A 22,262-nucleotide genomic window follows, 5' to 3' on the forward strand; every position below is an offset into this window, starting at 1 on the left:
AAATCCAACGTTATATTATTATATTACGGAATGAATATGTTAGAGGAAGTCTGAAAGTGGCACCTGTGACAGAGAAGCTGAAGAGTGCGCGTTTGGGATTGTATAAACATGTGATGCGGCGAAATGAAAATGAGGTTGGTAAGAGAGTGTTAACTATGAATGTGGAAGGATATAGAGGAAGAGGTAGACCTAAGAAGAAATGGATGGATTGTGTGAAAGACGATATGGGTAAGAGGGGAGTGAGCGAAGAAATGGTATATGATAGAAGAGTATGGAAGGAGAAAACATGTTGTGCCGACCCCAGGTGACTGGGAGAAGGGCAGGATAATGATGATGATTATTATATTATGTTAACCTACAGCATACAGTTACCTAAGTATAGGTTATGATTATGTTTTAAGGAGATGTTGCTAAGAAAAGTTTGCTAAGATAGGAACTCCTAAGGTCTAGAAGATGAGGGGTTAGGGACTGAGGTAGGAAAATAGATGAGAATAATGCTATGGACAGATGATAGAGATGTATATCTGGGCTAGAATAGTATCTGATAATATGTTTTTTTTATAGCTTAGATGGTTGGACGAGCTCACGGCTCACCTAGGGTTAAGTGGTAACCGAAGCCCATAGAAATCTACAACATAAATGTAGCCACCCCCTCGAAACATGAGTTGTAAGGTCTCAGTACAACGGTTGCCCTGCCCTTCAAATCGAAACGCGTTACTGCTTCACGGCAGAAATAGGTGGAGTGGTGGTACTTACCCGTGCTTACTGGTGGTAGGACCTCTTTGAGTCCACGCGGGTACCACTACCCTGCTTATTTTCGCCGTGAAGCATTAATGCGTTTCGGCTTGAAGGGTGGGGCAGCCGTTGTAACTAAGCTTGAGACCTTAGAACTTATATGTCAAGGTGGGTGGCGCATTTACGTTGTGGATGTCTATGGGCTCCAGTAACCATTTAACACCAGGTGGGCTGTAAGCTCGTCCACCCATCTCAGCAATAAAAAAATAATCACAAGACGTCCTACCACCAGTAAGCATGTGTGATATAGTTCTGTAGGCAGCGGTTTGGCTCTACCCCTGGCACTGCTGATGTCCATGAGCGACATAAGCACTCAGGATCAAATAGTTACCCACAGACACCGAGTTTCTCACCAGATCTTCTCAGTGGGTCGCGTTTCCGATCCGTTGGTACATTTTGCGAAGCAATGCTCTTTCTAGTATACTCGTTTGCCTACAAAAACAAAAACAGAAAAACATATTATCATCATCATCAGATCGTCTAATTTTTGACATCTTTTAATCCTTTATCGCGCGAGACGTAGCACTTCTCCACGTTCGTTATATATGATTCAATATTATTTATTATTTACTTATAAGAGAAAAGTAACAAGTCTTCACTTTGTTAAACAATAATTGCTTAAGGACAAAATCTAAAAATCTACAAATCAAGAGCTTTTTTATCAATAAACATTTAAAGTATTTTTGTTTTTAACTAATAAGTTATAATCTATTTTAGAAGTTGCAACTGTTGTACTTAATTACATTAAAACATCTATTTAAATATTGTTAATATTGTTATTAATACGAGTATAATAAATGTACAGTTTTAGAGTGTCAAAAGATATGTCTTTTTGTATATTGGATCCTTCCAATCTTCTTATACTGCGTTTGCCGCAATTAGTTCGTGGAGAAAGTAGTTTAATTTTATTTCTAATCAATATTTATCTTGTAATAGAAAAAGCAATGAGTCTTCACTTTGTTAAACAATAATTGCCTTAAGGACAAATTCTAAAAATCTACAAATCAAGAGCTTTTATCAATAAACATAATAGGCAGTATTTTTGTTTTTAACTAATAAGTTATAAATTAATATTATAATCTATTTTAGATCTTGCAACTGTTGTGATTTTATTAATTTCATTAAAATATCTATTTAAATGCTGTTATTAATATAATAAAAGTACATTTTAGAGTGTCAAAAGGTCTTGTTGTATATTGGATCCCTAATAATAATTCTAATAAATAGTTAATAAATATTTATATCTGAATTAGCAAAAATTTGTAATAGGACACACGCGAGGTAAGTGTAAAGTTTTTCAAACCGAAATCAATGCGCATTAAGTCGAATCCGATTTCAGGGGGTTTACGTGATTCGCTAAATACATTATACCGTAAACATAATTTAGGGCAGCCCTGCGGAACGTCAACCAAGAGTTTGACAGTTGACAAACCTACTACGTACGTCGAAAATTTGCGTCACTCCCTCCATTTTCCGCGCCATTTAACCAGGCCGAGCCGCCTTGGGGCAATAGAAATTATTAGCCGCACCGTGAAACGAATTTTTGCGCACACGCCGTGGCATATCCTGTTAGACGCAAATTTGAATAACGGCCAATCAGCGCTCGACTGGGGCGCGGAACGACCCCACCTAGAAAGGTCCATATTTAGTTGATAGTCATGTATTGGGTTTTACGTGTTCTCGAGATTTTGATTAGACTTCAATGTCAAGCATGACGCATTCTATTTACCCAATATAATACCCAATAATTAATTCGGACAGCGAATATAAAATATCGTTTAGATAGATACGAACCGCGACTGGCAGCTTAACTTAAAGAATTTGAGGCCCCGTAGTAGATTTTATTTGATTGCTTAGATGGATAACCCAGTTTCCGGTCCACATACGCCACAGCGGGAATGCCGCGACCATTTGTCTACACACAAAGTCTAAGTCTGACTTGTGTAGTATAACCGTCCTACCTTTCAAACTGGAGCGCATTATTGCATCGTGGCAAAACAGGCAGGGCGATCAGTGTCAGAAGTCAGTGCTACTAACTACCCGAACAATTCGAGGTGTGATTTTTATAACACAGTATCTAAAAGTTGCGATATTCGCGCTGCGAAATTTCTGAAGTACATTAAATGCTCATTATCAAAAAGCCGTCGTGGCCTAAAGGCCAAAGGATAAGACGTCCGGTGCATTCGTATCTAGCTATGCACCGGTGTTCGAATCCCGTTGGCAAGTACCAATTTTTCTAATGAAATCCGTACTTAACAAATGTTCACGATTGACTTCCACGCTGAAGGAATAACATCGTGTAGTAAAAATCAAACCCGCAAAATTATAGTTTGCGTAATTACTGGTGGTAGGATATATATCACCACCCTGCCTGTTTTTGCCGTGAAGCAGTAATTCGTTTTGGTTTCAAGGGTGGGGCAGCCGTTGTAACAATACTGAGACCTTAGAGCTTATATCAAGGTAAGTGGCGGCATTTACGTTGTAGATGTAACCACTTAACACCAGTCGGAGCCGTGAGCTCATCCACCCACCTAAGTAATAAAAAAAAGCGAGTGGTAGTATAAAAGTAGCATTAGGTTCTCTTTATTACAGCGATTTCAGCTTCGGTGTTATGAGGTCAAAAATCAAAAGACTATTGTTTGCAAACGATCACTAGTAGCTGTGAGCTTTAGTGCGTTTTTAAATTTGATTGAGATAAATTAAATTCCTGTATATGTACATGTGTGTATGTTAATTTTATACTATACTATACGTCTGAACTATGGTTGTTGGTTTTTTATTTGTACCGATGCTGGTAACCTCGTTGGGTTATGCCAGTTTAACCGAGCAAGTAGGTGAGTTCATGGGGTTCTAACCTGACGACGTTGCTAACACTAGCCCTAGCAGTGCTTCGTAGAATCTACCACCGAATCGGAAACGCGACCCACTGAGAAGATCCGGCGAGAAACTCAGTGGGCTGTGTCCGAGGGTGGTTGTTGATACCATTTAACCTTAATGCTAAAAATTACGTTAAAATCAAAATATTAGTAAATTACTCGTGAACGGTTGTCCTTATTATTTTTAATTTTGTTGTTAGCTTTAAAATAATAGATGAAGAATTTAATAATGATATCTACACAGAAATAGAAACAGTTGAAACACGCACTGCTCTTTTCTATCTATAGAAATGCTCTATCAAAAATAGTTGCAAGTTAAAAATCACTTTTTAGAGTTCGCCCGTTGAATTCGTTCCTTTTTTTTTCTGTTATGTTTGTTTATCGAATGTTGATTTATGCGGGGCTTTGTTGAAATCAAGGGATATGCGAAAAGAAAAAGAAAACTTTTGTATCGAAACTAGTGTAGACTCGGTTTTGATTTTACAATTGAGGATATATTTATTTATTCATTTATTTACTAGCGACCCCCCTTCGCTTCGCTTCGGAAGCATTACATTTAATTATTGATAGCTGTGTCCCGCGATGTTACCCGTGGTAATAGTCGTACCGCAGGTGACGCCGCGGGGTGAAGCTAGTCTAAAAAAAGTAGCCTAAGTTACTCCTTATATTATCAGCCTCCTATCGGTGAAAGTCCCGTCAAAATCGGTCCAGCCGTTCCATAGATTAGCCGGAACAAACAGACAGACAGCAGATAGAAAGACAGACAGACAGACAAAAATTGTAAAAAATGTTATTTTGGTGTGTATACCGTATATAAATTCATATGCATGCAGTAAAAAACGGTTATTTCAATATTACAAACAGACACTCCAATTTTATTTATATGTATAGATTAAAAACCGGTAATGAGATTAATCCATATTATTACGTATCTTGAGAATCACGTATTAATATGTAAGAGTTAATTGGGTGAATGAACCCACCGCCTTCTGATGTAAAGTATTTATCGAAATCTATAGAGCCAACGAAGTGAATGAGCCGATCCGCACACCTGAAGTCTTGATTGCATGTCTTGATTGATTTGCATCAGAAATAAACAAGATTTTGGGACTTACCCGTGCGGGTTCACTACAGATTCTACTAATAGTAGCGTAAACTATAAGATCATCGGGCATCAACAAATGTTAACGATTGACTTCCACGGTGAAGGAATAACATCGTGTAATAAAAATGAAACCCGCAAAATTATAATATGCGTAATTACTGGTGGTAGGACCTCTTGGGAGTCCACACGTGTAGGTACCACCACCCCGCCTATTTCCGCCGTGAAGCAGTAATGCGTTTCGATTCGAAGGGTGGGGGGGTAGCCGTTGTAACTATACTGAGACCTTAGAACTTATATCTCGAGGTGGGTGGCGCATTTACGTTGTAGATGTCTATGGGTTCCAGTAACCACTTAACATCAGGTGGGCTGTGTGCTCATGCATCCATCAAAGAAATAAAATAAAAAAAACAGACATCTAAGTATTTTGTAGTTGGGTAGAAACCGCGCGAGTCTTAAAGTATTAAAAGTTTACAATTCAAAGTGCTTTGACATGTAGAATATCTTAACGAGAATTTAGACTAAATAATGAATAGGCTTGAAACTATACTTCGTTCGACGATTCAAATGCCTATAGGCACGTAATTAGGAACGTTTTGGTATTCGAACTTCGCAAATTAGTTACGTAATGATAGACGTTACGTCAACTATGTCTATATATACATATCTACAGTTATAACGAATTGAATGGTACCCTATTGAAAGATTAGTAAGTAAATTAGATAAATAGGTGTTTTGCTTATAAAAAAAATGGCTCCAACCCCTTAGGAATTGATTGATTTTGCCAATGTCAGAGTATGCACAAAAATGACAAGTTTTTTTATTGCCTTTGTTGGCAGACCTGATGGTAAGTGGTTACCGTCGCCCATGGACTTCAGCAATGCCAGGAGCAGAGCCAAGCCGCTGCCTACTGCTTAATACTCTCCACAAGCCTCGTTTGAAGAAGGACATGTGTAAGAAGTGCTTAATAAAACTAATTACAAATAAATTTCATCAGTTTTTCAGATTTTAAGAACAGCATAAACAAATATGTTAGACTAGCTACCATGATCTCGATAAACGGGCTGCGTTCGATAAGGCTGGTGTTACATAGTCCGTATTTCAGCATCGGATTATCGCTTTAAGTCTCGTTAGGGCTTAATCAACAATGTTCGTATGTACCGTAGTCTTCTTCTCTGGTTAATTTAAAGTAACTCCCAAGGTTTAATGGTCGAGTTTATGTACCGTTTTTTATGTCCAATAAAGTCCCCGTGGAATGGAGCAACATCGTTAATCTGGAGTTTCTAATAAAACGCGGGTATGACGCGGCCGAAGCGTTGCTGCGAAATGATTTTGTTTTGTTATTTTATTACACGCGAAAAATGAAAATACACATTATTAAAAAAAAAAAAAACCTAAAAAGGTTCTTCAACGGACTTCTGTGAGTTTAATAACGAAGATAAAAATGTAAAGTCGTTTTGTTGTCGTCGTTAATATATATTGTTATAGTAGTGGTGTTAATTCTGTTTTCGGTATACCGAAAAACACATTTTTGTTTATGTGCAGCTAATAATGTTCGCCCCGTGGTAATCCAGTGATACTTCAAAATCTGGATTACTTTTCGTGTATTACGTTTGTTTTTATCTTTGCTTGTTTTTGAATTTTTTGTTTTAATTAAATTTTTCTTTTATAATTTGATCTAGCGATTTTATGTTGTTAACGATGGAGTATTCGAAAGGTTGGTAATAATACAATTATAATTTAAAAAAAAACGATGAAAATACAAATTTTCCTTCTTAAAGTTGGTATAAGAACTGTACCTTTTACTGGTGGTAGGACCTCTTGTGAGTCCGCACGGGTAGGTACCACCACCCTGCCTATTTCTACCGTGAAGCAGTAATGCGTTTCGGTTTGAAGGGTGGGGCAGCCGTTGTAATACTTGAGACCTTAGAACTTATATCTCAAGGTGGGTGGCGCATTTACGTTGTAGATGTCTATGGGCTCCAGTAACCACTTAACACCAGGTGGGCTGTGAGCTCGTCCACCCAACTAACCATTAAAAAAAAAGTACCCAAATTGTTTATTGATAGTATTAAAGTTTGTCACTCGTTGCTAATGAAAATCGACCAGCAAAAGCAGTAGGAAAAAGTACTGTTGGCTTAGTTATTTATATAAGTATTTAGGTATAAGAGTTTCTAATCTTATTTATTGCGTAGACAAATGAACAGCCTAATAGTCCGTTTGGTGTTGAGTAGTCACCGGAGCCCATAGACATCAACAACGTGCCGTAGTGGTATCTACCCGTGCGTACCCACCATCTTATCTGACGCCATCTTGATCTTTGACTGACATAGTCAAACTGATTGTTCGGAAACTGTGGAAGTGGGCTGGCCACATATGCCGTCGCATTGACAATCGTTGGGTCACAAGAGTACTGGAGTGGAGACCTCGTACTGGACATTGTAACGTGGTCAGACAACCAAACGAGGTGAGCCGACGATCTGGTCAAAGTGGTTGGTAGGTACTGGATGCGAAAGGCAAGAGACCAAAGAGAATGGGGTGCATTCGAAGAGAGCTAAACTCAGCATCGGGAGGACATGGGATGAAGAAGAGAGACCCACTATCTATCTACTAACCTACCTGCAGTAATAATGCAAAATATATTTTTGCCAGTTTGATTTTTATTACCCGATGTTAATCTTGCATTGTGAAAGTTAATTGTGATCATGCGTTAGCTATGTTTTACTTGACTGCGAGATTTGGAGATTATCGTACTCGTATTAACGTGGACCACGACGATTTCAAATACACGTCTATAGATAGTTTGATATTTCATTAAGATCTTACTTTGCGTGTAATCTCCAGCCCAGAGTTTCTCGCCGGATCTTCTCAGTGGGCGCGTTTCCGATCCGGTGGTAGATTCTGCGAAGCACTGCTCGGGCTAGTGTTAGCAACACTCCCGGTTTGAGCCCCATGAGCTCACCTACACGTCAAGGAGAAGCTGAAATAGCCTCTCAAGGCTATCAGCATAGATAGGCAAAAAAAAACGTGCAATCTCAAACGAAAACTAAACTCATTCGTGACCGTGTTTACAGATTAATTTCAATTGAATTAAATTTAAACATAAATAACAATAATTTTCGCTTTTTGCTTACGATTTCAGGAACAGTTATCAGGAACAAACAATAAAACAAAACAAAACACCCCGGCTACTCTTAACACCGAAAAAGCATATTTGTAAAAGCAACTTCTTCTTGACTATAATAACTTGGACGAGAATCAAGAGTAGAAAAAAATAGTAGCCTTTTATTATTATTAATATATTTTTTAAATACTTATTCATGGTAAACTGGAAAGATCATAAATACACATATTATGTACATAATATTATTTCCTATTTAAATTTCAGCATTAACTAAGAAATTGAAATATTGTAAAATAGCATACTGTATATACACCGAAAGGTATATTTCAGATGCGTTAGACTTATTAAAAAAAAAACAAATAGAGCTAATAATTTGTAAAAAAAAAACAGTCGGAAGCTGTACTATCACGTGTTGTAATTGAATGCAACCCAGGAGTAAAATATTTCTCAATACCGTATTGTATCACGGCGGATGATGTCTGTATCGGGAGCCAGTTGTTTTGCTTAAGCAGCGATCTATGCGCGTCTGGGGATAGAAAAAAGCAAACGGAAAGAATGCTCAGAATTTATTTTCGCTCGTTTACTGATTCGAACCTATGCTGTGTTGTTTTTAAATGTGAACCAAAAAGTAGCTAGTAATAACTATTATTAAAATAATAATAGGCTCAATTGTTTCAAACAATACAAATTTCTTTTTTAATTGGTTGGACGGGTCAATGTTAAGATTTTATTTTTATTGCTTAGATGGGTGGACGAGCTCACAGCCCACCTGGCGTTAAGTGGTCACTGGAGCCCATAGACATTTACAACGCAAATGCGCCACCCACCTAGAGGCAAGTTTTAAGGTCTCAGTATAGTTACAACGGCTGCCCCACTCTTCAAATCAAAACGCATTACTGTTTCACGGAGAAATAGGCAGGGTGGTGGTACCTACGCGTGCGGACTCACAAGAGGTCCTACCACCAGTATGAATCGAACCCATAGACATCAACAACCTTAATGCTGCCACCCAACTTGCAACAAGAGTTTTCTCATCTCAATATACTATAACGGCCCTCACACTTCAAAGTGGAACGCATTACTGCTTCGCAGCAGAAACAGGCGGGATGATAGTACAGGTATAGGCTCACAAGAAATCCTATCACAATACCCAACATTATCTGAAACAAAATACATTTCACAGCAATTTATTTTTCGTTGCGTTATAAAACAGATCATTAGGCAAGGCAATGGTAAACAAAAACAATCAAATTAAAGCAACAATAAAACATTACTCATGTTTATACGTCAGTCGTTTACGCGCGATGGTTTTGTGTGAATTTCACAAAATTACGTCAACAGCCTACTAAGCAGTTACATAAATAAAAAAACGTGGTTATGACCCCGATGTGGGTTCTTATGGCTTCAATATGACGAAAGTGAATCATCCAGTTGCGAAACCGAATCGCTTTCAGTCTAGTTTTATGGCTGCGTTTAGGGGTTAAGTGCGAACCGGAATGCAGATAGGGCGTGGAAACACTTCGTGATTGTGGTATTTTTATTGGAGCACGAAGACACCAAAAGCCTGCGTCGCGTCGGCTAATGGCACTGAGTTTCTACTCAGTTATGTGAGTAAGCACCTTTTGACTCACAACTACAAATATGTAGGTATAGTTGGTGCAAATTCAATAATTTATAATAAACTAACTTTTGTCTGCGACTTCGTCCGCGTGGAATAGTTCACAAATAATGTTTTATTGTAGAACGAATTTGGTTAGCATAAAAAACGTTATAGTGAGCCAACCTTAACATATAGACATATGCTGTTCTGGACTTTTTGGAAAAAACGTACGGGTAGCTACCACCATCCTGCTTATTTCTGCTGTGAAGCAGTTATGCATTTCGGTTTGAAGGGTGGGGCAGCCGTTGTAACTATACCGAGACCTTAGAACTTGTCTCTAGATGGGTGGCGCATTTGCGTTGTAGATGTCTATGTGCTCCAGTAACCACTTAACACCAGGTGGGCTGTGAGCTCGTTCACCCATGTAAGCAATAAAAAAAAACCTAATAACTTGTAGTTTGAAGGGCGCCATTGTCGTTGTACGAATTTCTTAGTTCTAGTCTGTTTACGCATGTTTCTTAGTTTTTAAACTACATATATGACTATTCTATATATTGGATAAATGGACTCATGGCTTATCTGTCTTGTCTATGAACCAGGTGCGCTGTGGGTTTGTCAACTCAGATTCAAAAAATGTCTAGTTCCCTGCCTTTGCAAGTTTGAAGCATTATTTATATATATAAAAATGAATTGCTGTTCGTTAGTCTCGCTAAAACTCGAGAACGGCTGGACCGATTTGGCTAATTTTGGTCTTGAATTATTTGTGGAAGTCCAGAGAAGGTTTAATAGGTATTTATATATGAAAATTCTCGGAATTAAATAAAAATTACAATTTTGTTTGTCCTTTGATGTGTCCCCCATCGGACGGATTCCTTTTGTCTTTTATTTATCGATTGAGGCACTACGAAGTCTGCCGGGTCAGCTAGTAGGTAATAAATATTAAGTAATATACACTAATACGACGTAAATAAAATATTACAGTTTTACTCTTTTTACTTAACTTACGATAAAGAATGAAAGTATTGTTAACGGAAGTCTGTATTTATTGCTACAAACTCGTAGATCATGTGTAGCTGCGTAGCTCCTGCGTAGATAATTAGCTACGCGCGCTTTGGTTACGTAAAGTTAATCAAATTTATACGTTTTTTTTTAAATTGTTTAGATGGGTAGACGAGCTCACAGCCCCCCTGGTGTTAAGTGGTTACTGGAGCCCATAGACATCTACAACGTAAATGCGCCACCTTGAGATATACGTTCTAAGGTCTCAGTATAGTTACACCCATCAAACCGAAACGCATTATTGTTTCACGGCAGAAATAAGCAGGATGGTGGAACCTACCTTGTCTTCGTAGGGTGCTGGAATTCTTTGGACATATTGCACGTAAAGAGGGTCACAATCTAGAACAGATGATGGTGACTGGAAAGGTAGATGGCAAACGTCCCAGAGGACGCAGTCCCAGCAGATGGTCATACCAAATACGATCTTCTCTAAACATCAACTTCCACAATGCCCTTCATGAAGCTAAGGATCGCAGCAGATGGAGGGAAATCGAACGGGTGAAACTGATGCAGCGGGGGAGTTACGACTCTTAGTAATGAGGAAAACGACGTGAGGAGGAGGAAGAGGTACCTACCTGTGCGGACTCACAAGAGGTTCTACCACCAGTGAAGATACGTACAGATATTATATTCAGTTAATAAATATATTGACGAAATAGATAGAGAAAACAAGCAACTATTATGTATGTAACGTATGTTTGTAAACTCTGAACGTGGCGTAAGTATTCATCACAACCAACTTATCTAAGTTAGATTAGAAAATTTGTTACTGTTATTATATTGATTTGCCCATATATTGACTAACATCAAGCAATATCAAAGTACTTTATAATGCTTATCTATATATTATCTGGAGCAGTAGTATTTGTTACTTACTGCCTTAGACTGCAGGCGAGCATGGGAAGCCATCTGATGATAAGTGCTCGTACTTTATAATGCCGTGAATATTTTACCTGACATAAAAATCGAGATAAGCAAAACTTTCAGTATACCCTAAGTGAGCACAGTACAAACGTCCGTATTAATGAATTGCTGATTTGCTAATTACTTATTTAATTTTTTTGCCCTAAAGGAAGAGTTTTGCGCAGGGCTCAGTGATGACCGGTGTTGACAGGCGTCACAAAAAACCCGATGTCTTAATCTCAAATTACACCCTGAACAGAAATATTAGATCTTACCTATAAAATTGTATTTAAATATACAGAAAGTTAAATTCTTTTTTTTTAATCTGTGAATCGAATATGAACACATGGTATTAATGCATTCCTGTCAGTGTAGTGGTAAATTTACAACGGTCTTCTTGAAGAAATCAGGTATTTCTCTCGGCTATAGAATTTTTTAGAAATAGTAGAACTCTGTCGACTCAAATTCTGGTGAGTATGGTGGTTGACACGACAGTTCCAACTCTTGCAGATTGGACACCGTGTATTATATCGTATTAGTTCGAGCGTTATCATTTATGAGCAGCGGGAACGAACGATTAATCAAGGCTGACCGGAGATTCGCGAGCTTCTCCATCATTGTGGCCAGATCTTTACAGTAAACATCCGCAGTAGTGCTGGTGCTATTTGGTAAGAAGCTGTGATGAATTATACCGGCACTAGTCCGCCAAACAGTAATCATGTCATTTTGGGCATTACCTAAGTGCTAAACCAAAGTTTAACCAATTCGATGACCGCTTATGATTTTCAAAAAGATTGAATTTTTGCATCGCAAGTGATAAAGTGGTTCAAAATCCCCCGCGTACCTCCTAAGCGTGGACACCTCGTAGGAGATTCGGCCACCTGCCCAAGAAATAAAAAAAAGCCCACACATAAATTAAGTTTCAAATGACCAGTATTGTACCATATAAACCACTTCACCACCACCACTTCATAGGTACCACTTGATAGGTAAAGAAGACTCTATTATTAATATGACTGTTTAACATTATAACCGAATAATTTCGTCGTTATTATAAGATAACATATTTTATTAAATTACTTTGTTACAATAATGTGATGTTTAATAATGATAATTTAGGAGATTAACGACAAAGACAAGGTTTTCCACCGAGCGGATGAAATTGCTCGGTAGACCGACGGTCCGAATGTTGTTGTTCGGAACTTGTCTTGAATATGTCCTAAGCGGGATTCAGATATCTGTCAAATATCATGTGTTCTATGATGGCTACCCGCCACAGATAAGTTTATGTACAAACCAATTTATTATTTTAGGTATTACCCGTCACATGATCTGTTCGACTATATATTAATACGTGAAGCAAAAACTTTGTATCCCTTTTTACGAAAATTGCGCGGACGGAGGAGTATGAAATTTTCCACACTTATAGAGAATATAGAGAAGAAGTGCACAATGCTAATATTTTTTTAAAATAATGCATAAAAGTTACATTAAATCAGTAAAGAAAACATTACACACACTACATACCATGTATTTGACGCACACACGCATGCATACTATTTATTGTCAAACTTTTGTTCTTGACGTGTGTTGTCAAATTGAGAATAGATTAAATATGGTTTGTCTTTGTTAATATTTTTTATAGTGTAGTCTTGGCGAAATTTGTATAAAATACAATCATATGTACAAACTTACAATTCCAATTAATTATAGTCGAATTTCGACTATTGCGGGACCTCTAGTTATATATTAATTTTCAATAAAAACAGTTGAAGCTCGTACAAAGAAAAGGAAAAACGCGATCACTGCTCCCATTACAGTACTTAACATAACAATAGTATAAAATAAAACGATTCGAACACAAACTCTTCAGTGAATATCTTTCGATAATGACTGCTTTTCATCTCAACAATAGAGTGCGTTGGATCTAAAGTCGAGCTTTTCAGACGTAGGTGCTTTCATGGAGCTTTCTTAGACTGAAACGAGAGCATTATTATAACAATTCATTATAACGCTATTGAGTTATCTCTATTGTGTTCGCGCTCTCCTTTGCCGATTACGATTAAAGGCTTTGTGATTGAGTTGAACGATGCTGTTACTTCGGTTCATATTTGATTCCTAATAATTAAATTGTGTTGTTATAAATTCTTAATTTTTTATGGCTTAGATAGGTGAGCTCACGGCCTACATTATGTTAAGTGGTTATCGGAGTCCATGGACATCTGCAAGTTAAATGCAGTCACCCACCTTGAGACATGAGTTCTTAAGTCTCTAGTAGCTGCATATATTATCAAGCAGTAATACGACTAGCCCTATCTAGCATTTTCTAGAAAGTCAAAAAAAGACAGTTTGTTAAACCTTGCACTAAATTCCGAATACGAAGTGAAAACTTTAGTTCTAACATAAAATATAGCATTTAAGTTATTCAGTAGTTCATCTCAAGACCTCATCCGCGCTTAAAGTTGGGAAGTTCTTTGTAAAACAAATAAGGCATTTGAATTCCTTCGGCCCACTTCGAATCGTATGCTCAGCCAGTTCGCTTAAGTTACAAAAGTCCTGTTTTTAAAAGACCTCGGTCATTTAAATACGTTGCGAGCTGAACTAAAAATGTACGACTGTATTTTTTTCTGAGTTTCGGAATGATATTTTAATCTTTTTTTTATATTTATTGCTTAGATGGGTGGACGAGCTCACAGCCCACCTGGTGTTAAGTGGTTACTGGAGCCCATGGACATCTACAACGTAAATGCGCCACCCACCTTGAGATATAAGTTCTAAGATCTCTGTATAGTTACAACGGCTGCCCCACCCTTCAAACCGAAACGCATTATTGCTTCACGGCAGAAATAGGCAGGGTGGTGGTACCTACCCGCGCGGACTCACAAGAGGTCCTACCACCAGTAATATCCGCTTGGTAGTGGCATACGCGAATGGAAGCTAAGATTTTGTGGTTTAAGATCGAATTATGCAAAATTATATTTTGTATTTGGGTTGTTTGGATTAAAAAAACATCGATTGTCTTTGAACCATCCTTAGATGAGATTTTTCCTGTGTTACGGATCCTCGGAATACCATGACGAGAGTTAGAGCGAGTTGCAGCTACAATAATACCGTGTACTTGTGACAAAGATGCGCTCTCTAACGGTAATCAAATTTGGACAGTCACTAATTACTAGACCAATGAGGCTAAAATATAATAATAATAAAAAAAATATTGTGTTCAATTTATTTATCGTTTTCTATCGGTCCATTATTATATTTAGCAGTGGTCTCATATATTTGTTTTTGTTTGAGTTCTTTGAAAGGTGAAGACTTTCAATACGCTCTTCTTTGTTCCTTAAGGAAATCGCCTGGTTTCCGTCTACACTTTGAGGTCGGTAGTCATTTATACCAAAAAATTATGTAAAGAGATTCTTCAAAAATTGATTTCCTGATTCAACTTTCGAAATAAATATCTCTAGCCCATTAAAAATCAAAGCAATTAAAAATATGTAACAATAAATTAACGTCTATCGATGCTATCCACTTACGTATTCTACTCAATTGCCGGCACCTACAATACGTTTTGATGGCGAATACACTGAAGAAAGGGCGCCAACTTACACGCATGCGCACAAACATATCCCTCTCAGTACTCCAGTCATCTGGACTCAGTCCGCGCGTAGACGTCTCGGAGGGCGTTCGTGTCGAACTGCGAAGCTCACGAGTGTTCACGCTACGTTCGTAGTTCAAATGGAAATACGGTAGCAAGAAATGCGTTATGTTCGCGTTTGTGTTAATGTTCCTCTCAGTGCTGGACTGTTGTGTGCCGTTGTATCATCACCAGTTCGCGGTTTATGTGCCTAATGGACTGGACAGGGCCCACGAGATCGCGCACAGACATGGTTTCATTAATCACGGAGAGGTGAGTACTCGATGAGGTTTTAAGACTTGCGGAAGGCCCATTTTTTATTGAATTGAGAACAAAAAAAATTTTTTTTTAATTATATCACCATCCCTCATTAATTTTCAACATATCCACTGAACTTTTATGCCTTACTTAGTATTTTAATAGGTTTCGAATTCCACAACTTTAGTTCTTAAGGGCGTAATAATAAATAATTAACAAATAAATAAAAAACCACATTTTTTCGAAGATCGAAAATTTTGAATATTTTTTGTAATATCGAACTTTTGAAAATAATTTAATGTAAGCGAAGATAAAGAATCGGATGAAGATACGACACTATCTTGTTACTGACGATTTGTTTAAAGTAAGCAGCGTTGTAGTCAATTTAATGTTTGATTTTCCTCTAATATTTGATAATAAATTTATCCAAAGAAAATCTCTAGAGTTTACACATAATATAATCTCAGTATCCATATTAGGAGCAATAATACAACTTATATGTATAAATCGAACACAGAATTTTTTAGACGAAAATTCAGCTATTTAATATTACTAGAGGTTCTGCAGTAGTCGAAATTCGACTATAATTAATTGGAATTGTAAGTTTGTACACTATTATGATTGTATTTTATACTTCTATAATCACAAATTTCGCCAAGGCTACTCTATAAAAAAATATTAATAAAGACAAACAATATTTAATCTATTCCCAACTTGACAACAGGCGTCAAGAACAAAAGTTTGACAATAAATAGTATGCATGCGTGTGTGCGTCAAATACATGGAACGTAGTTTGTGTAATGTTTTCTTTATTGATTTAATGTATCTTTTATGCATTATTTTAAAAAAATATTAGCATTATGCACTTCTTCTCTATATTCTCTAAAAGTGTGGAAAATTTCATACTCCTCCGTCCGCGCAATTTTCGTAAAAAGGGATACAAAGTTTTTGCTTCACGTATTAATATAGGTATAGATAACGAATAATTAGAGCAGTAAAAGAAAGGTAAATAATATTATTTACAATACATATGTTTCAGTGTAATGGTATACTATGAGTATGTAGAAAATTACAATGTTATTTGACAAGTCACCTGAAGTTTTTGAATTTTCTGCATTGTAATTGTTGTTGTGCCTTACTTCATATATCGTATTTATCTACTTGTTAGGAAAAAAATTAAAATCGTTATAATCCATCACTCCAAGTATTAATAAATTCATTCAAACCTTTCGTCGATAATAGATTTAATAAATGGATTACTTAAATATCTCTCGAATGTTCCGTAAATAAAAATCCCTATTTGAGTCGTCTATTATCAAAGGTGGCAATCTGTGCATTTGGACAAAAGTTTTTTATTGATATGTCAATACAGATTGATTTGAATATAATCGTCTCCCTCAAAGAATACGGTTTAAAACCTGCATTAAATAAAGGTTAATAGTTAACCTGTTATTTATCTAAGATGTCGTTCCGAAGAGTTTTGTGACTGCCAATGGAATACAAAGTCAATAATTCGTTTTTCTGATTTACCAATCATTGTCCAAAAGTCAGATTGCCGGCTTTGATAATAGTCGACTCATTTATGATCAGATAGTGTATGGATCGTAGAACACGTCGAAAAAGAATCTAAAATCTCACCACCCGAACTTTTAAGTGTTTAAATGTGCCGAAATACTGATACCCGAAAAACAACGTTATATTTGTAACTATACCGAGATCTTAGAACTTATATCTCAAGTGGGTGGCGCATTTACGTCGTAGATGTCCATGGGCTCCAGTAACCACTTAACACCAGGTGGGCTGTGAGCTCGTCCACCCATCTAAGCAATAAAAACAAAATTACATTACATTTAAAACGTTAAGAAGTTAATCTTACAAATGACAAGGAAAACGTTTGTTTGTACAAATCGTAGAACTTGAAGGGCCACTTCCCTTAAATGAGATTCTTTCTATAAATCCTTTTATTTTCTATACATTTCTCTTGAACTCATATCAGATTGACTTCTTTTAATTTACTCAGAAATACGTCTTTAGCTTCGTTGTTTTGATTACCCGATAATTCGTACATTTTTGTTATGAATATTGCATTTGTTTTTTTGTTTACTACTTAGGTGTTATATTCAAAGGTCCTTATTGAATCTTTTTAAAAATTTCATTCCTTTATTGTTAAATCTGTAAGCATAAAATATTTGTTGATTTTGTTACTTTTTCTTCGACTCTTAACTCTTAGTAGTAAATTTTTGGATTAATTATTTAAAAAAAAATTATCCTAAAAAAGGGATTTTTTTCAAAATATTTTTAAATCAGCACTAGTAAGTAACATGAGGTCCGCGTGAGTGAACGAATATTGAATATTAAAAAAACCTTTTTTTTTTTATGATTGCGAATTTACTGGTGGCCCGGAGGCCTTTCTAGTTTTCTAATGGATGACTCGGGCAACGCCTAGTATATCGGCTACAATAAACATGATAATGTATGCCATAGTTATCGGTTTTTCGGACAACCAAATTATATATCGACTTGTAGCTTATAGATCAGAGAGTGACACAAGCAACTCTTTATCACGGGTCTTATCACGGGGGTCATTCAACTGATTTTTAATACATATATCAGAAATTTACTGCCAACGAAACCGCGGCACTTTTAGTAGTACTACATATTTAAGTGTTAACAACAGTGCAGAATCTGTTAACATTAACATTTATTTTAATATTGTTAAAGGAAATCGAATTCCATCTTATAGACTGAAGGCAAAAACACCCTATCTAAATCAAAAGAATGAATTGTGGATTCGTAATTCTACGAAATGGACATGTATTAATCTCATCGAAATGATTCGATAAAGTTAATGTTATCTATACATATAAATAAAATTGGAGTGTCTGTTTGTAATATTGAAATAACCAATTTACGTATGCTTGTATACCTGCAATGGCAGTAAACAAATAAAATAAATAAAATCTTAGCTTACAATTATTTTTTTAAGTCATCTTCACTATGCCAGTCTTGAAGTCTTCAAAACCTGTAGGAACCTATTTTATAATTATTTATTTTTATAATAAAATAAATACTTTCGTAATCAACGCTCAAGAATGACATTAACTATGAAGGAATCATATAGTGTAATATTAATCAAACCCGAGAATATTATGATTCATATTAATCGTAGGACGTACTGTCAGCTCACACGCGTAAGTTTTTTTATTGCTAAAATGGCGAGCACACTCGATTCGCCAGGTGTTAAGTGGTCACCGGAGCCCATAGACATCAACAACGCAAATAAAAACCACATAACTTGAGACATGAGTCTCAGTTTTCAGTACAACTACTGCCTAGCTCTTCAAATCGAAACGCATTACTGCTTCACGACAGAAATAGGTAGTGATGATACCTACCCTTACCAACTCGCAAGATACCTAACAACTAGTACCATTACTCCGCTTAATTCTACGGCAAAACATTCAACGCTCTGATTTCAAGCGTAAGACGGCTATTAAACTATACAATTAACCAGTCAAGTTAGTGTCAAGGTGAGTGATGGCATTAAGATTAAGATAATTCCGGTAACCACTCAACACCATGTGGTGCGTGAACTCATTTACATGTTGATGCTATGGAAAAAAAGCTTGTCATCCCAAACGTAAAGCTTGTTCATAAAGGCTTACAAAAAAAAGTTCATCCACTAAACGTACTACGAGCGAACTAAAATAGACAACGATTTCAACAATTCTAATAATTACATTCAGCATCTTAAATTTGAAAGGAAATTCATTTCGTCTTCCTGATGTAAAGCTTGTTCATAAAGGCTTACAAAAACAAGTTCATCCACTAAACATACTAAGAGCGAACTAAAATAGACAACGATTTCAACCTATTCTAATAATTACATTCAGCATCTTAAATTTGAAAGGAAATTCATTTCGTCTTACTAGGAGTACATTCCCAAGGTCACTCGCTGGAAAAATCCTTTCCAAATGATATTCCTGTCGAAATGATCCGAAATGATCCGATTAATTCGACTTATCTTGAATAATTTTGTTCCTTAACTAATTCGATTATTGGTTTTCGTAATACGATGTCCTTAGATTTATCAATTAGATTCGGACGAGAACAACTTAGAGAGCATTAAGTTGGGTATATTTTTAATAAATAAATGCCCAATCACACACATAGCTACAGCTTAAAATTTTATTTTTTCTGTGTGCGAAAAAATCGTTACTTAAATATGCATATAGTTTACGCAATTCATTATTTGTTATAATAATATTGTGAAGCCGCACAATTTATCTTTGCCGAGAAGCAAACATGCATTTTGAAGAGCAGGAAAATTTCTATTCACTATTTTTAAAACTTTAACCGCAGGTCTTAAGATAGGCTACGAGTTATTGACAGTGTGATATCGATAGCCTTGGTGATGATCTTACATCAAGTATACCTACAGTTAGTATTCCAATCTATAGAAAAAAATTAAGCCTTTCAAATATGCCACCACAATAGACTTATATGGCCTGTATGAAGATGAATATATGTGAGAAGGATATGAGTAGAGATGAAGTATGATAGGCCTAAATGGAAGAAGAGGTTAAGTTGTTGTGTTGGTGGTAGAAAGGCAAGAAAAATAATGATTCGAGACGATTTTAGTTTTAAGACTTCTTTAATTAAATATTGGATAAGTCTGAGTGGATAATGATCCAAAGAAAAAGGCAAAATACACACGTATACATCAAATCATTGCAAAAGCCACTTCCAACTTCGTGCTTGATGTTGAGAAAACTCGAACGAGAAATATTCTCGTTAATAATTTGTCTTTATCCTCATCACTTGAGTTTTGCTTCAACGATTCATTTCCGTCCATTTGGAGGAAAATTATCCGATAGCGATCCATTATCTCGGCTATACAGTGACACTAATGCATCGATAGAATCACTTACACGCTTAATAATAGTGGATATGATAATAATGATTTTAATATTATTTTTGCTTTCGTCATAAGTGAGAGAGAGATTGAATATAGGAGATCGGAATGATGAATACTGTGTCATATTTCAAAACTACGTGCTTTATAAGCTATAGTGATTATCAGGGGCTTGACACAAATTAATCTTTGATCTGAAATATGGAGAGATTAATCCACCAAGCTCCAAGACTTGATAAAATAACCTAATAGTTTGAAAATAGAGTTGGCTACTCAATGTTGCGGCTGGATGATGACGATTAATTCTTCGTATGAATCGTCCTTAAAATTGGCAACTACTCCCAAGATTTCATAATATATCAGTCTTACGACCATACACACAATAAGTGGGGCGTCTTATCTATTAAATCATTTCAAATTTTCTTCAATACTTCAAAAATGAAGTCATGTTAGGTAGCGAAATATGATGTTAAATTTACTATAAAGTATTTCAAACACCACTCATTTTAACCGTATTTCAATCGCGTGATTAAGCCTTTATACACTTTATATTTCTAACCTCAATTAAGTTTTAACATCAAATTACCTTTATGTTGGGCGCAAACATTTATGGTTATACGGCTCTATGTTTTTACACTACGAGTTAATTGAAAAGCTTTTATGGCATGAAAAGTTGTTTTGTTTACCGAATAATAGAATTTACATAAAGCCACGACGAGGATGTTGTAAATGAAGTTATAGAAAATAGCGTATACAATTTTTCTCCAATCTATTCAAGCTGCTAATTAATTTTTAGGTGCTAACACTAGAATTATTCGGACTGGTTCATGCTTCGTTCGCGGGGGTGCAAATCATTAATTACCCTGCTTATTTTTATCGCGAAGCAGGAATGAAGTATCGGTTTCATGATTGGGAGAACTGTTACAGTATTGAGACTTTGATTACCAAATATCTGTTGATACTGAAACAGTGGAACACGTAAAATAAGACTATTTTTAGTACTAAAAAATTTAAAACAATTCACAGTCTGTTCTTGTTTAAATCAAGACTAGAATTTAATTATGTAGGGCAGTAGCGAACGAAAAAGTAAGTAAGGCGGAATTGCTTACTTATTTCCCAGGTAGGTTACTTTATGCGTGCGAAACTTAGCTTGGAATACAAATGTGGGAGTAGGACCTTAATGTAGACGTTACTTAGAGCTTTAACATCAGGGACTTACGTTCTAAAAACAAAATTAATATCGAGGCTCGTTGGTTCTGAGTATCTGAAAATTAATTAATCAGAGTATCTGAAGATTAATCAAGAGAGCGGTTTTTTTGAGCAGATGTCTTGCCTTCCCTATAATCTTTTATCTGTTTCTCCAGTTAAATTTACTAATAAACCCTTGTTTCACTTTAAATTCTAAAGGGATGAAAGTTTTTGTCTCCTCTTAAATTGCTTTCTTTTCCATTAATCTGTCTCCTTTTCAGGGACATTCCAATGTGGGTTGGAACGTATTTATGGCATTGTATGTATGAAACTTTAATACAATGAGTTCGAAGAATCAGGTTGGCTGCTTTGACTTTCTTGCTAATGTAATATTATTATTATTCATCAGGATTTAATTTGCAACTATTGCTTATCCATTAGTTTTAAAGTATTTTTCTTCTGATTCTTATCTCAAGCTTTGTTCGAATTTATTAATATAAGGTTGTTTCCTTAGTCCATACGGGTAGATGCCATCATTCTGCTTTTTCTAGACTAAAGCTGAATTCCAGGTGAATTCTGGACATAGAGAAAGAAAATAAAGAATGATAATTAATACCTTTTTGGCGACCTGTCCTAGCATTGGGTTGACAATTAAACTCCCTTTGATTTGAAAATAAATTTTAATCGTAAATACAGAAAGAGTTCTAAATTGCGTATATTCTGTAGACAGAATCTGTATACTTTCTTCGGATGGAAGTTCTTGTATCAGGACACATCTACGGAGCTTTTCACTTTGAAACTTTAGAAGTTC

The 22,262-nt window shown here is 36.1% G+C and overlaps 1 protein-coding gene across 1 annotated transcript in view; it reads left to right on the top strand.

Moving 5' to 3' along the window:
- Window positions 1–15,109: 15,109 nt before the first annotated feature.
- LOC114243883 (furin-like protease 2) overlaps window positions 15,110–22,262 on the top strand; it is a 36,144-nt gene continuing 28,991 nt past the window's right edge. Inside the window, exon 1 of the mRNA XM_028175530.2 lies at window positions 15,110–15,363. Within this exon, the coding sequence (XP_028031331.2) occupies window positions 15,220–15,363 (144 nt within the window). The 5' untranslated portion in view covers window positions 15,110–15,219. The remainder of the gene's footprint in view (window positions 15,364–22,262) is intronic.

The sequence above is a fragment of the Bombyx mandarina genome, chromosome 21 (genome assembly GCF_030267445.1).
Source record: "Bombyx mandarina strain Sakado chromosome 21, ASM3026744v2".
Taxonomy (NCBI): Eukaryota; Metazoa; Arthropoda; class Insecta; order Lepidoptera; family Bombycidae; genus Bombyx; species Bombyx mandarina.